Genomic DNA, 16,710 nt, shown 5'->3' with positions numbered 1-16,710 from the left:
GACTGTGCACCGTTAAATGGAATTTACACTGTAGTACCATGTACCAGATATTCTACCTCAAATCAATCGGTCAATCAATCAGGATTTATAAAACACGGCTAATCACCCCCGATAAGGTATCGAAGTCAAATCATTCTGGTTTTTTTTTTGTTTTAAATACTCATTTGCCTCAGACCTCAGTTAACACAACAGTAGGATGTCTGCAACCGTTTCTCGTTTTTTGGGAGACGTAGGCTTCAAGATCGAATCTGGGGAAGGCTACCGACAAACCCACATGAGGTCACTGTTACCCCCATTTGGAAAAGGGGGAATGGTCCTGCTCTTTTCTTATAGGTTCTGACCGGTGACTGTTTATGTTGACCAGGTAGAAAAAAGGCCCAACACAGTCGAAGAGCATTTATGAGTCTTAATCATAGGACTCCTTAAAGTTGTTATGGAAGGAGATAAACATTTAGCATGTCTGAGTCCACTTTACAAAACATTCCCAAATGGGTGGGGGGCACAACCTCTACCCATTTCTTACAGATTTCCCTCCTGCCCAGTAATATTGCATAGAATAGAAAACCTCTAACGGGCCCTGTTATTTCGCTATCTATACCAAAATTAACCAAAGGAAGGGAGATTTGAACAGGGAATCCTAAAATATCTGTTATAGTATCACCCACTTTCCCCCCAAAATTCATTTATCATTGGGCAGTCCTTGAACTTGTGGATGTCTGAAGCATGCCTCAAACCACATTTCTTACAGCTAACCTCCGGACCCCTGGCTATTTTCGATAACCGTGCTGGGGATAGATAAGCCCTATAGGTCGTGAAATCATGATTTCTCTTAAGCCATGCTGGTTTCACAGTCTTATACAGAGTATTTAAGGAAGTTTGCCACAGATCTTCCAGTTGTATATTTGCATATGGAGTCCCCATTGTTCTACGGCTAATTTAAAGTCTCCATCAATAGCACTATCTGTAGCCCAATAGAAAAAAGAGACTTCCTTCCTTCCTGATGTCCTGGAGACTAATTGTTCTTCTAAGGTATTTCCTATACCTATTGGCTTTTTAAGTTCCTGGCCCCAACTCTGAAGCTGAAGATATTTAAATCTAGACATGCCCCCCTCTAGTGTGTTATGCAATGATATCCATGGTTTAAGAGAACCATCTAAGGTCAGGTCCCTCCATATTTTCATTTCCCGCATTCTTTAATGGTATAGCTAATTTATCTTTTAAGCTGCCCGGAGCCCCTGGAGAGTCCCAAAGAGGGGCCAAACTCGAAAAATAACTTAAGCCTGTACATTGTTTAATTCTAGCCCAAGTGCGGGCCGTCCCCAATAGGACTTTCAGCCTGATCTTCTTGAAGAATTTTTGATCCCCAAATTTAAACAGGAATCCCACCTGTGGAAGGTCCCCTCCTTTTAACATAGCGGAGAACATTAGAACATTACCCCTGTCCCTGTATGGTCTGGTGTTTTCAATAGCATTCTTGAATGTGACATCTGAAAACCCCAGGCATAATACTGCATTTCAGGTAATGTTAGACCTCCCTTCTCACTCCTACGCCTGAGCTTTTTCCATGCTATTCTTGTAGCTTTATAGGCCCATGCAAATTAATTTATTGCTTGCTGGAGTTTGTCGATCTCTCTTTTATCAAAGTGCAGGGGAATGGTATCAAAAAGAAAAGTAATTTTGGGAAGTATAACCATCTTAATTAAATTAATCCTTCCTTTAATAGACAATGTGAGATGAGCCCAAGACTTCATAAGTCTCTGGCATTCTTTTGATACGTTTACTAAATTAATCTCTGCTATCTTGTCAGTGTTCTGAACAATCTTGACCCCCAAATATCTTATTTCACGCTTAGTCGGTAGCTCACCAACTGGAAAGTTTCAGGCCATGATAGCTGTTTTTGCCGCAAGGACCTCATAGCCGGAAACCTGTCCGAAATCTTGTGCCAACTTAGTAATCTGGGGAAAATGTGTCTCCTTCTGTTGTGTCGGTCTGTTACAAATTCTTGTGCGAAGGTTAACCTCTTCACGGCACTTTGTCATTATCTTCATGAGTAAAAAATCTGTTCCAAGATCAGTCTCTTCAATATGCCTTCATATCGCTTTATATAGTTACTTGCAGGTGTTACTGCATTTCTCATATTTGAGGTTATAGACCGAGATCCACTTGTTAGTACACACTGGTTTAATTTAATTTAGATTATATCAATGTCCTAGGAGTACCTGCAAGTTCCTAGTAAGTAATATGTATGTTGTTTAAGAGACCTTTGCTTTTAGCACAACATTGGTGATGGTAATGTAGTTTTATGTATACTGAAATGAGATATGAGTAGGATGTTGGGGTTTCTCAGTGGATGGCACTGTAAGGACTAGAAATATATGAAGAGGAGGTACTTGGTGCAGGGGTATGTTGTAGTCGTGTAAGGGTAATTACTTTGATTTATATTTCGGTCTTCAGTAATATTCTGAAGAGCCAATGTTGAGGACTCCATGAGGATGTGTTTTTTCCTAGTGATGGTGTGTGAGGGTGTGAGTGTGATTGAGGGTGTGAGGGTGTGTGAGGTTATGAGAGGGTGTGAGGGAGGGTGAGGATGAGTGAGGGTGTGTGAGGCTGAGGGAGAGGGTGGGTGAGGGTGTGAGTGTGAGTTGTTGTGATGATGCCTATAAGTGATCATTTTTTCTCCGTGTATATTGTACACTTAAAATGTATTAATTAATGTAAACACATCAGTAACTTTTTTTATATTATGCATGTAAAAAGTTATCATTTTTTTTGTAAGGTACACATCAATTCGCACTGCAAAAGCTTTGCTTGCATTAACATAAATGTGCAGTCATTTTGTCTGTGTTTGCTCATCAGAGACAATGTTTACCTCCTTTTAAATTTTCGACCACAGATGCGTATTAATTGTGGCAAAGTATACATATGAAGCCACCTTTATTAATTGTTTTTTTTTTGGGTAGTTTGAGCGGAATACTTTATTGTATTTCTGGAAGAATTGCAATTAGGCTATGAAGTCTCGTGCTCTTGTGATTACGCACTTTCTTTGTTTTGTGGATTATTCCCGCCATTTTTTAATGGTTTATTCATTTTTCCTTGCTTTAGTAACTGCTTTATGTTGTGAATTTGTGTCCTTTAGATGGCTTTGTCCCCTTTTAAATTGTTCTATTACTCGCTGTGTATTCAGATGTTTCCCCATTTTGTTTGCATTTATTGTTTTTGTAAAAAAAGTTTATATTTTACAATCCCTTTCTGCATTTTGATGTATTAATTGATGCACTGTGCTCGCGAAGCATTATGTTTTCATTTTTGAGTACTTACAAGTGTGTAATCCGATGTTTAGTTATTGAAATAAATGTTGCCTAAGGCTATTTATGTGTGGAGTTGGAGGGTGGATTAGTAGTTGGAGGGTGGAGTAGTAGTTGGAGGGTGGAGTTGTAGGGTGGAGTTGGAGGGTGGACTGTGAGGGTGAGTGGATGTGAGGATCAGGGTGTGTGAGGGTGTGTGATGGTGGGTGAGTGAGGGTGACGGTGTGAGTATGAGTGAGGGTTGTGAGGGTGAGGGTGTGTGAAGATGAGAGGTGAGGGTAATGGGGTGTGAGTGTGTGATGATAGGTGTAGGTGAGTGAGGGTGTGCAAGTTTGAAGGTTGAGTGTGTGTGACTGAGGGTGAGGGGGTGTGAGGGTGAGGGGGTGATGTTGAGTGATGGTATGTGAGGGTGAGGGTGTTGAGGTTGTGGGTGAGGGTGTGTTGGTGAGTGATGGTGTGTGAGGGTGAGGGTGTGAGTGTGATTGAGGGTGTGAGGATGTGTGAGGTTGTGAGAGTGTGTGAGGGTGGCTGGGGAGGGGGAGGAGAAATGCGAGCCTGGATGTGTGCGGGGAGAGAGAGGAGAGGTGCTGGCGGTTGGGGAACAGATGGCGAAGGCTGGCTAATTTTTTTAAAAAAATAGTCTGTTTCACTGGTAAAAAAAATGATTTGTTTAGGCTGAGGCGGTGGCGCTTGGAGTCGTGGAGTTTTCCAAGTTGCAGCCCGTTCCTTTCTGCTAAATGAGTTTGTAGCAGGGATTCCGTTCTCTTACAGAACTGTGCATAGAGATCAGGAACTTCAGTGAATTAGGGTGACCCAAAACTCACCTCAGTAACCAAAATCCCCTTACCGAGCTAGCTACAGTGTCTCATTGGTCATAACAAACTCCCAATGACTTAGACAAACCAGAACATGAACTTAGGTTACCTCGGGTATCGTGGAACACATGAACACTCTTTCGCTCTATAATCATTTCAAGCCAGAACGTGGAGTAAAAGAGGACACGTGCAACTTTGAAATATTTATTATTCAATGCAAGGTTCTCAAACGCAGTATCTTATATAATACAAGAAGACATATTATAAAAAATCAGAGTTATCAGCATAGTCACTAATCCATAATAAGCAAACGGTGATAGCATATTATAATGCAAAAATCAATAGAAATTTGTATCACCTATTTTTCGCGCTCCCTATTTAGCTTACTATATTATATCTAAGAAGGTCTCATTTGGGTTTTAGCAGGGCGGGCCCATACCTCTAAATGTCAGGAGGAGAGGATCACATCATCAGCTACCAGTTCTCTGCATGCGAAGCACCATCAAATGTGTTTTTGCATTCTCAGTAACTCTATCTTAAACCCGCTTAAAGCCCAATGTTGGCAGCAACTGTATTTGTGTTATGTCTAGTGGTGCGAGGATCAGAGCTCCCAGCAACCTTGTGTTAGGTTATTCTTAGAGGGTTCAGCACTCACTGTTCAGACAGTGTACCAAGCACGACTGATATCAGAGCAATAACATATTATTCTCAAGTAAATCACATCTTTCGTCTAGGTTGAAAGCTACAATAACATTTATGTGTCGTGTGCAAACTGAAGCCAAAGGAAAATATGTCGTTTAAACACTTAATAAACTCATGCTAACTTAACACAGTATATAGAAAAGCAGCATCTATATGACACCCCCCCCTCCCGCCCCCCAATGATCCGAGGACGGTCAAAAAACACAAGCCAATACTAGAATATACGCATAACATGAAAGCAGAGTTCAACAATATTGAGCCAAGCTAAAAGTGTATATAAAAATTATATAAAAATATGTACGAATGCCTATAGTGGCCAAACAAAATTTAATCCAAAGTCTTGAACTCGAGGCCAAATATAAAATCATAGGCCTAGATCATATAAAGTTGAATGTTCGTTAGAAAAAGGCACCTATTAAAAATACTAAATAGTCATGTGCCATAAAAATGAAAGTCTCCAAGGCCTCTCATGAATGGACAGAATATGCAAAATAGGCAGCAACAGCTTCCAACATGAAATTACTGTCATCCGAAAACAGTTCAGCCATCCAATTAAGCAATGGGAAAGAACATACGTGCTCCTCCAGCACCGGACCCTCTAGCAACATCAGAGGACAACTCGGTGGGTTCTCAAGAACGCTATGTGCCAGAAACTCATGCGCCGCTGCGGGTATGTCCCACTGACCCATTAGTCCATGCATCGCTCTCCAAAAATCTTTTCAAATGTAGTCACGAGACCACTGCTAACCAATTTAAAAAAATGAGCTAAGCCAGACGTGGAGGAGGCATTCAAGATTTGATGAACTAATTCGCAGAAATGAAACGGCAAGCCAGTATTTAAAAGTGCCTGCACCTCTGTGCGTGTGTTAGCTATGTGAAGGACATAAGTTTCACGGGCCGAGCTCAGGGCCACTTCCTTTTGTGACAAAAGAGCTCTTATTCTACTCATACCATTGAACTCCGCTTTCAAGGTTGGGATGCGCGGCCAGATGGAAACATCTGAATTCCCATGTGTGGGAGGATATAGCACATTTTTGCAACACACCACACGTTCTGATACAGTAACCACATAAGCGATACCGACCATTAACCCACAACACTCTTCGTTATTCAAAAGCAAATAACTACCATTTGTCAATAATGTAAATGTGGGAACTATTGCTGGAACTGGCGTGCCTTTCAAAACACAGGCTAAATTAGGCCGGTCCTGATTACAAGAACCATGCAACTGGATGTGTCTGCATATTAGTGAACGGTCAGGCGACTGTGTGCATTCTTCACCATTTAGATTCACTTCCTTTCCATCTTTCAGACACCTGTACGTGTATGGTAAAGACCATGCCTCATGGAGGAATGCACGGCCTAGTGGTTCATATCGCCCTATTGCAATATACCGCATACAATTAGTAAATTTGTACAAAGCAAATGGTAACGTAATAACTCCATGGATAAGCCATGTTGCAGCAGCGGCTTCAGCTACAGAAAAGGGTAAAGATTCTAACTTTTCAATTTGTAACATAGAAAATGATACATCTCACATTGATGGCATGCGCTGCTTGTCAGTCAAATTAAATGGGGCAAATAGGGAGGACACGTTCATGTAACTCCAGGGCACGCGGCCCTCCTTAAGAGTCTGTAGTGTCCATGCAAACTGCATTACAGAACGCAATTGATTTTGACCATGGTATAATACAGACACCTCATCATTCACAATGTCATCGACAGAAGAAGCAATATTATTCAACGTGTAAATCCAGGAAGAAAGCATGTTAATACTGTTATCGACAACTGCAAGCACTTTTTCCAAATTAGCCTGGTCAATCGCCCTTAGGCGCTTAGCAGCCTCAATTTGTGAAAATTTCCAAATTTCATTGTAAACCGCATAAATCCACCGTTTAGACCTACCATTAGCCGGGCCTTTTATAAAATCATTTAAATCCACATTATCATTTAACTGAGATAGATGTAGTTTAACTGCAGCTAACGTGGAATGTTGTAACCAATTCTGACACAGTTTCCCCACAGAGTAAGTTGTGACAGTATAATCCGTTTCAAAACGGGGATCAGGTCTGATTTGTGTAAACCCTTCAGTCAAACCCAGAAAACGACGTTGGCAAGAATCAGCACTTCTATGCCACATTAGCCAACCCTTCGGATCCAAACTGGATACATTAAAGGATGAATTATGCAATAGAATTTGTAACTCACGAATGGACAATTCAGTATAATTACCCCAATCTGAATATTCTTCCAATTCGGGGATAATTGGTGTATTTAATATTTTAGAAGTAGCCAATCCAAAGCATGTTGTTTGGGAAATAGTAGAATTTAGAAACATGTGATTCCGGATGAGACATGCACGGTGCAAAGCCTCAGTGCCTTGTACCTGCCAATCTTTGGTACCCCAAACCGATTTAAGGTCAATTGTTCCTTTCCATAGCTCGTAGCCATCTACAGCTAACTTGTCTAGAAAGGACTTCGAATACAGCAATTTCGTATCGGTAAGTCTAACTGTGGACATGGACTTTTGTGTCATTTTGAAATAAAACGACTCAGGATTTGATTGATTAAAATCTATAAAATAAGTGTATTTTTTCAGAAATGTACTGGAGCTGCCTTCCAATGGAGCTGGGCAATGTTCCCACTGTGTGTAATTTACAGCAACCCTCCTGGAATTTGTTTTATGTAGAAAATGATTACCATAATGTTGAAAACAAAACAAATCACCATAATTAACAGAATCTAAGTATAAATCCTCAGCATCAAATGCAGCATAGTATTTCAAATCAGAGAACAATGCTTCCAGGCCTGAATATCCCAATCATCAGAACGTATATTTTGTTTTACCACATCCCCCATGTTTACTCTAAGCACATTCGGAACATTATTCACTTCAGTGGGGCCATGTATTTGAAACCTAACCGCATCCCACACAATCCCATCAAGAACAGGCCAAGCAGTAATGTTAACTGTATTCAAATCTCTTTTCAGTCTGTGTGCTGAATGTGAAGAGGAAAGAGGGGCCAATGTTCCATTAAGGTACCGAATTCCTGTTCTTTCTTTGACATAGTGGTAATCGATCAGACGGAAAAAATAAAACACAAAACCAATGGACATGAAAAGATAAAATGAAAATAGAATCAACCAAATGTATGTCCAAGGGGGAATTAAAAAATGTTTTTTAAACAAAGTGGCATATTTTGCAATAGTTGAAGGTTTCTTTGAATGTTCTGAAACAGAGTCAAAAGAAAATCTGGACTGGCCGGCCAAACGAGTCTGCAAATCCAGCATTGATAAATCAGTTGGATAGGTGTAGTTCAGCTCATCAGTGTCAGTAACAGGAATAGTATTTAATAAAGGACTGGAAATAGCAGGCATCTCGAGGGACACCTCCGGCTCAGCACCAGAAGTAATGGCCAACACAGAATGCCTCACCATGGAAGGACAGTATACAGCCGGTGTCATGCTATGAAGAATCGGCCACCCTGTGTGTCTTGACATTGTCAATTGAGATAAATCTGTTTTCCTTACGAACTGGAAGTGGTGGTAATATGACTGTTCTTGTGCCCTTCACTCCAAGAACTCGAACCGGTGCACGACATGAGGGACCAAACTCTTTCTGGTTATCGATCTGCTCATGAACCAGTTCTCTCTCGGGGTAGCCAGCCAACTACCGGGATATGCAACGCATCATCCGATGTGGAGGGCAAATGTTCCTTAGCTAGACTGTCTCTGGTCTTTTGTAGATCCTGTAAAACATTACAATGTTCATCAACGTCAAAGGCCGCGGCCTGGGCCTTGCAGTCTAGACCGTCGAGGTCAGGGACATACATCTTGATACCAAAGAGCATTTCGTATGGGGTCCGCCCACACAGAGACCTTCTAGGGAGATTATTAAGCGCACGCTGCACGCCATTGAGATGGGCCAACCAGTTTCTGCCAGTGCCTATAACTCGAGCTGTCAAAGATTGCTTTAAGTCACGGTTCATTCGTTCCACTACACTGTTACCCTCAGGTCTGTACGGAGACGAAAACTTGACTTGGACCCCCCAACGAAACCCTAGCATCCTTATACGCCTTAGAGGCGAAAGCCGGACCCTGATCCGAATTGAAGGTACCACAGGCAAAAATCCCTACAAAGACACGCAAATTCTTAATGACAGTCCGTGAATCAGCGCTGCGATGGGGCCATACCCACACAAAGCGTGTGCATGAATCAACTGCTACTAAGATGTATTTATACGCAGTATCAGAAGAAAAAGGACCGCGGTGATCTAAATAAACGCATCCCAGAGGTTTATTAGAAATGTACAACTGTGTCTGAGGCGGACGCGCAGCAGTTGAAGGTTTAATCTGCTGGCAAATGTCACATTGAAGGACATAATCGCGTGTCTGTTTGTACAGTTCCCGCCACCAGAACCTCTGTTGTAGCTGAGTTACAGTGGCTGAGACGCCCACATGCGCAGAAGCCACACCTTCATGAGCCGCTGTAATCAAAGTAGCTCTGCGATCCGAGTTGGGAATTAAACGTTCACCAACATCAGGAATTTTCACATAAGGAACCTTATCGGGACTTAAGTGGTATGTGTACTTCGAAGGGAACCCCAAAGGATATTTACCTCCCTTCTCAGTGGCAGCAACAGCTGCCAAGATGTCATCATCTATCTTACTTTTGGACCGTGTAACTGCTGCAACTAAGTATTTTGATACTGCTGACTTCGCCGCTTCATCAGCAAGCGAATTACCGACAGAGTGGACTCCCACACGCAGGTGGCCAAGAGTATGAATCACAAATTCGAGTGGTAACTTTTCTTTAAGTTCCGCCACTCGGACCCAGATCATTTTATGTTTTATTGTGCTACCTTTGGAATCACGAAATTCATTCTGAATCCAAAAGAACAAGTTTTCATTGTAAGACTGGACACAGTAGTAAGAGTCACTTACGATTAAAGTCGTCACACAAGGATCGGTGTACTCCAACGCAAGCATCAGAGCACGAAGCTCTGCTAATTGTGCGGTGCAGTCCCCAAGCGTCTGCGTATACACGACACTGGACTTGAACTCATTGTTCACTATGGCACCGACCACAATGGCGCATGCGGAAACGTAGGCATGTTTAGAGCCATGCGCAACCTGCGCCTAACCATCGGTGTAAATGATGCAATGGAAATCCTCCAGGGGTCGCATTGCTAAAGGAGCAGGATGAACAAATTCATACTGTAAGTACTCCTGCGACCGTAAAGAGGCGTCAAAAATAAACGTGACATCCTGGGATGTCAAGGACGCAGCCCATTGAATCCACCGAGGGTGCAAAGCTTTGGAATTTGGTACACTGGCTTTCCTAACTGCCTCCAAGGCAGGACACGGGGTAACAACCAACATGCGTTTTCCCTGTGACAGGGCACGTTCCTTGAGAATTGCCATCTGCACAGCCGTCAAAACTTTCTCCACAGTGGAAAACCGCATTTCAGCCGAAATGTACAAGTGTGACTTGTAAGCAATAGGTACTGTATCTCCTTCCTTAAAAGTTAGGTACGTGAAACCTATCGTCCCAGGGACAATTCTTATCACCAGGTTGGTCTGGTTATCACGAGTCTGTAAATATTCAGAAGCGAGCAAATCAGCTTGCAAAGACTGCAGAATAGCTGAATGCTCTGGCAGCCAGCATGATTTGGAAAAAGATGGTTGTATCAAAGCATACAAAAGCTTGATACGCTGGGCATATTCCGGAATGTATGTTCTTCCGAAATTCAAAAAGCCCAGTAAAGATTGCAATTTTTTCAGTGTTGTCGGGGAGCGCAACTGTGCGCATTTCTCCAGAAAGTGAGGAGCCAATCCTTTTCCTTCATTGTTTAGTTCATAGCCTAGAAACAACACTGTGTACTCTGCAATGTGCGATTTTGCAAAGTTAAACTTGTAACGCATGTCTTCAAAGTTACAAATAGTACTGTTCACTCGACACAGATGCTCCCAAAGTTTGTCGTCTGTGAGATAGATGTCATCCACATAAGAACAAGCATCTGGGTCGACCCTCTCCAACAGAGAGACAATGCGGGCGGAAAATACTCCAGGACTATTCTTATAGCCAATTGGGAGACGCCTAAACATTTTTTGCACACCGCCGCATGTGAAGGAGGTCCATTGGGAACTTAGACAATCCAAACTATGGGCATAAAAACCATTGGAAATGTCAAGCGTGGTTTTGAACCGCTTACGCACAAGACTATTCCCAAGGGCAGAGCCGTGGGTGTTCTGTACTGCACAGTTACGGCAAGACGAGTTCAAATGCCAGTAATCTAAAACCAAAGGATATGAGCCGTCCGGCTTGTTCACAGTAAAGAGGGGGTTATTCATCGGTGACACACACGTTTCAATTACACCTTGATATTCCAATTGTTCAAGGATCGCTGCGACCGAAGCTTTGGCTTCACGTTGTATGGGATATTGAGGTTGAGGCTGCGGCTGAGACCGAGACCGTAAAGGAATCTCGTGGCTTGGGGACAATTTATCCAAGCCACATTGATTGCGGTACACAGCCGGTGCAAGCGCCAGAGCCCACTCTTCTGCAAAGTGCAGCGCTTCCACTCTTGAAACAATGTTCGCGAAACTGGGGAGGATTACCTCCTCCCCTCTCGGAGCTGCGAGAACAAAAGGTGGGGGCCAGTCAGCCTCCGAAAGCAAAATGTCATACGTAGGTGGAAGATTTTCCCAAAACACCCCTTTTATGGTACGCTGTATGTCACCTTCTATCAACAGGACAATTTCAAAAAGTCTATCAGGGGGAGCAACTTGTGTATCAGCTGTTTCAATGACAACATAAGTATCAGTCGCTGTCACCTTCAGTAGTGGACGGAGGGCCTCTCTCACTATGGTAATCTCCGCCGAGCTGTCCAGCAAGGTCAGAGCCCACGTCAGATTCCGAAGCCGCGTTCTCACAATCTGGGGCATATCGATGCGCAGTTAAGGCAGCGACTTTCTTCTTGTCAAACTGCGGTCTCTTGGGCGTAGAGCCCTCCTGCTTGTCTGCACCGTTGCGCGGGCGGGGCTGGTCACGTCCTTGCTGGCCACCCCGGCCCCTGCCGCCCCCTCCACCACCGGTTGACGGAGCCGATGAGTCCTGAAAGAAACGAGGAGAGCGTTGGTCAGAAGCCTGAAACCGATCAGGAGATTTAATCATTGCGCGGTCGCGCAAATCATAAACACGTTCCGACTGCGCAGGCAAGGGAGACGCAGGGCGAGCTGTCTGAGCCTGTTGTTGCTGTTGCTTACCCTGTTTCTGTTTTTTAGGCCAATTTTGTTTTTTATTGGTATTGGGTTGAACCGCCGCTGCCGAAGTCTGTCCATGGGGCTGCTTTTTCTCTTTATCAGAAAAAGGCTTAAGACCCTTGGCATTGCGGCCAACCGTTTTATAAGCCGCCACAATTATCTTTGCTAACTGTCGGGGTTTCTCGGGATCGGGAATTCCCTTTAACGCGTTAGCCGCCTGAAAGTTCACTGCATCTCCCTTGACATTTGCAAGGATCAGATCGCAAACCACATCAAAGGTGCCACACAGCCGCATACCCAATTCAACCGCAGACTCCGGTCCGTGATCATCTTGAACACGTTTAAGGACCGATGACAGATTGGACATAGACGGGGTGCCATAGCACCTCGAATAGACTGCTGCAAAAGTCTTACCCCAGGACTCACAGTCACCAAGCTCGGGGGCTAAATCCTTCGGCAAGCTAAGCGTTAGAATCCGGTGTTTTTCACCAGGAGTCGTATTCGGAAATACCGCTTCCAGCTGGTCAAATTTCTCGGCAAGCCAGAAAGGAAAATCATCCTTATCCTGGGGCTTCTTGCCCATAACGGAATTCACCATGACAAGACTGATTTTCAAACCAGCCTGCCCTGCTGGAAGGGCTGCACCTCTAGGGGCTGCCCCATGAACATTACGACTTGTGTAATGCACAAGGGCTCTAATCACGGCAATAGCGACTGCATGAAGTCGCCGAAGTTCACCTAAGTTACAATTGCCGTGATTAGGGTGAGGAGTAAATCCAGCCAAAGCGGGCCAATTTGCGCCTGGAATGGACAAAGGACCTAATCTCGGAGCGGTTAGAGAGTGGGGTAGGGCGCCACCAAACCAAACTCCATGCTGCCAAACATCAATAAGTACTTCCTGTGCTCTGTACGGAGCATATTCAGCAGGTACAGGTGACGCAGTGTACGTGTGGAACACACCAGAATTTGTGTCCACCGCCGGAAATCTCACCCACGAATAAAACAGTTCGTATGGGTAAGCATGTTCCGCACTCACCACCAGAACCACAGCCAACCACAGGAACATCATAAGCCCGCAAATGATCACGCACCGCAATGCGACTATGCAGCGGGATGTCCACGGCTTGTGCCATGACTGCACAGGAAAGTGAAAAAACAAAGAGTACTTTGTAACACAACTGGGTAGTAATTGAAGGAAACCGTTTTAGTAAGATTCAAGCTTGAAAAGACCTATTTCAAAAATAGGTTTGTCCGACACCACTGTTTTCCGGAAACAGGAATGAAGGGGTTAAGGTTTGAATGATATACTACTCGAGTGTCATGATATAAGGCCAACAACGTATGGGCGCCATGTAGCAGGGATTCCGTTCTCTTACAGAACTGTGCATCGAGATCAGGAACCTCAGTGAATTAGGGTGACCCAAAACTCACCTCAGTATCCAAAATCCCCTTACCGAGCTAGCTACAGTGTCTCATTGGTCATAACAAACTCCCAATGACTTAGACAAACCAGAACATGAACTTAGGTTACCTCAGGTATCGTGGAACACATGAACACTCTTTCGCTCTATAATCATTTCAAACCAGAACGTGGAATAAAAGAGGACACGTGCAACTTTGAAATATTTATTATTCAATGCAAGGTTCTCAAACGCAGTATCTTATATAATACAAGAAGACATATTATAAAAAATCAGAGTTATCAGCATAGTCACTAATCCATAATAAGCAAACGGTGATAGCATATTATAATGCAAAAATCAATAGAAATTTGTATCACCTATTTTTCGCGCTCCCTATTTAGCTTACTATATTATATCTAAGAAGGTCTCATTTGGGTTTTAGCAGGGCGGGCCCATACCTCTAAATGTCAGGAGGAGAGGATCACATCATCAGCTACCAGTTCTCTGCATGCGAAGCACCATCAAATGTGTTTTTGCATTCTCAGTAACTCTATCTTAAACCCGCTTAAAGCCCAATGTTGGCAGCAACTGTATTTGTGTTATGTCTAGTGGTGCGAGGATCAGAGCTCCCAGCAACCTTGTGTTAGGTTATTCTTAGAGGGTTCAGCACTCACTGTTCAGACAGTGTACCAAGCACGACTGATATCAGAGCAATAACATACTATTTTCAAGTAAATCACATCTTTCGTCTAGGTTGAAAGCTACAATAACATTTATGTGTCGTGTGCAAACTGAAGCCAAAGGAAAATGTCGTTTAAACACTTAATAAACTCATGCTAACTTAACAAAGTATATAGAAAAGCAGCATCTATATGACAAGTTGTGCAGGCTGAGGCGGTGGCGCTTGGAGTCGTGGAGTTTTGCAAGTTGCAGCCCGTTCCTTTCTGCTGCTACTCCGTTTGTACTGAGTGTCGAGGCTGCATAGTTAAGAGCAGGGCTTCAAACTGATCCTGCAAAGGGAAGCCGCATTCAAAGCCCCCTCAGCCCCCCACCCCATCAAGGCACACGAAACAGATAGAGGGCTTCCAATGTGTGTTAGTTATTACAAATTTTTTTAAGAATATGAGGCTTCCAACATCTTTTAGTATTTAATGCGAAGATCTCAAATGCGTGTTTAAGACGAGACACGGCCGTGAAACTGCAGGGAGAGAGAGGGGAGGTGCTGGCGGCTGGGGAGGGGGAGGAGAAATGCGAGCCCGACTGTGTGCAGGGAGAGAGAGGGGAGGTGCTGGCGGCTGGGGAGGGGGAGGAGAAATGTGAGCCTGGCTGTGTGTGGGGAGAACGAGGGGAGGTGCTGGCGGCTGGGGGTGGGGATAGCCGTGGGAGGGAGCCACGCGCTTTTAATTTAAATGCGCTTGCCCATTGAGCTTAAATTTGACGGGCACTGCAAGGAATCGCCATGGAATCGCAAGTTGGTTAAAGTCTGTTTAAGCCCCTATAGTCTTGCAAGCTCAATGCGCATGCGCATTGACAGGCGAGACCTAAAAAGGGTGGAGACTCATGATCTAGATTACCAAACGTGGTACAAACTTGTTCAGTCCAGCCACAGGCCAAGCATCTACCACAACCTTTGTCTCTCTTTCTTCTTAGGGGAATCATGACATGGCCCGAGAGCTCTACCAGAGCCTGCTGACTCAGGTGGCATCGGAGCATTTTTACTTCTGGCTGAACAGTCTAAAGGAGTTCTCTCAAGCTGAACAGTGCCTGACTGCCCTGCAGGAGGAAGACTATGGCTTGGCTCTCTCTTGCATTGCAGAGTCTCTAAAGTCTTATCACAAAGGAATTGCCTCACTGACAGTAAGTACATGCTGTGCTCTGTTGATATGGATAGGTAGCAAATAGCGTCGGGATTGAAATTGAGCATTCTGTGGCATTTTAAAAATGAAACTTTTAAATTTGTGTGACTTTCGCATTTTGTCCATCTCCTTTAATGTTAACATATTTCACTTTATTTGAAAGAAGATTACATGAAAAGTTGGACCTTATTTGTAAAGAGCATTTGTCCCAGTAAAAATTCACAAAACACTATCATCTTATGACTCTTTGGCATTAAATTATAGCTAGATACGTTGTTTTTCTGTTTCAGGCTGCCAGCACTCCTCTGAATCCACAGAGTTTTCAATGTGAGTTTGTCAAACTCCGAATTGACCTCCTTCAGGCCTTCTCTCAGCTCATCTGCACATGTAACAGCTTGAAGACCAGCCCTCCACCCGCCATTGCCACAACCATTGCAATGACGTCAGGAAGTGAACTACAGAAATGTGGGCGTATCTCCAATCAGGTACTCTTCCCTGCCTCGCTCCCAGCCTTCCACATTCCTGGTGTAAAAATCAATCCATTATTTGATGTTGTGCTCTTGTACTTCTGACAGAATTCCAGAAGATGTTTTCATAGCTACAATCGATATTCAAAACGCTGTTCACGATGTGATATGATCACTTCTAGATTGCTTTTGCTATTTATACAATGAACATTGCAAATATAATCTCCACTTTACCCTGAAAGGGAAAATGGAGTGTATGTGATGAAAAATGTGAGTTGAGTGTTCCCTGTGGAAGGTCATTCGTAGAGGTTCTGCATGTAGGGCTAGAGGGAGTGTAGTAAGATGGCAGTTTCCTCCTCAAAGGTAAGCAAGTCTTGAATGGTATCAGGCTACATGCTTGCCAGTGGGATGACCTTCATGATTTTTACTATAAGAAATTTTTGTGCAGATTCATTGATGTAGAATGATAATCACCTCTGTCAATGAGCAAGACTCTGAACACAGCCTTTGGTGCCATTTACATGGAGCTTGGAACTACTGATCCTATTTTCTTATGGGTGATGATTTGAAGCATATCTTCAAAATTGGTATCTCTGCTTTTGATCCTGTTTTTGAGAACTAGTGCATACATATCTCTCCCCTTAACTTTTTCCGGACATCTCAGTGATACTAAAGCCACATGTAGAACTTGTACTAGTCTCAATTTTATTGATTTTTGTAAGATACTAAATGTTCATTTCAATCTGGTGAAAATATCAACTATACACTCATTTAATTGCCATAAAATTGATTTGGTACTCAATGCATGCACTCTGCACTTGTTGGAACCTGTCTTGATTGTACATAACAATCTAGCCTAATGGTCACCTGATCACACTAGGACATTGGCCACTCTA

General features: G+C 43.4%; 1 protein-coding gene across 2 annotated transcripts in view; it reads left to right on the top strand.

Annotated features, from left to right (window-relative positions):
* Positions 1 to 16,710, top strand: part of INTS7 (integrator complex subunit 7) — a 363,775-nt gene that overhangs the window by 300,675 nt on the left and 46,390 nt on the right. For both annotated transcript variants that reach the window (XM_086927848.1, XM_086927847.1), the window contains exons 13-14: positions 15,142 to 15,348; positions 15,638 to 15,832. In XM_086927848.1, coding sequence (XP_086783974.1) covers positions 15,142 to 15,348; positions 15,638 to 15,832 — 402 coding nt within the window. The remainder of the gene's footprint in view (positions 1 to 15,141; positions 15,349 to 15,637; positions 15,833 to 16,710) is intronic.

Source organism: Lissotriton vulgaris, chromosome 6 (assembly GCF_964263255.1).
Source record: "Lissotriton vulgaris chromosome 6, aLisVul1.2, whole genome shotgun sequence".
NCBI classification, from domain to species: Eukaryota; Metazoa; Chordata; class Amphibia; order Caudata; family Salamandridae; genus Lissotriton; species Lissotriton vulgaris.
The sequence above is the reverse complement of the archived record's forward strand: the minus strand, read 5'-3'. Positions and strand labels throughout refer to the sequence as shown.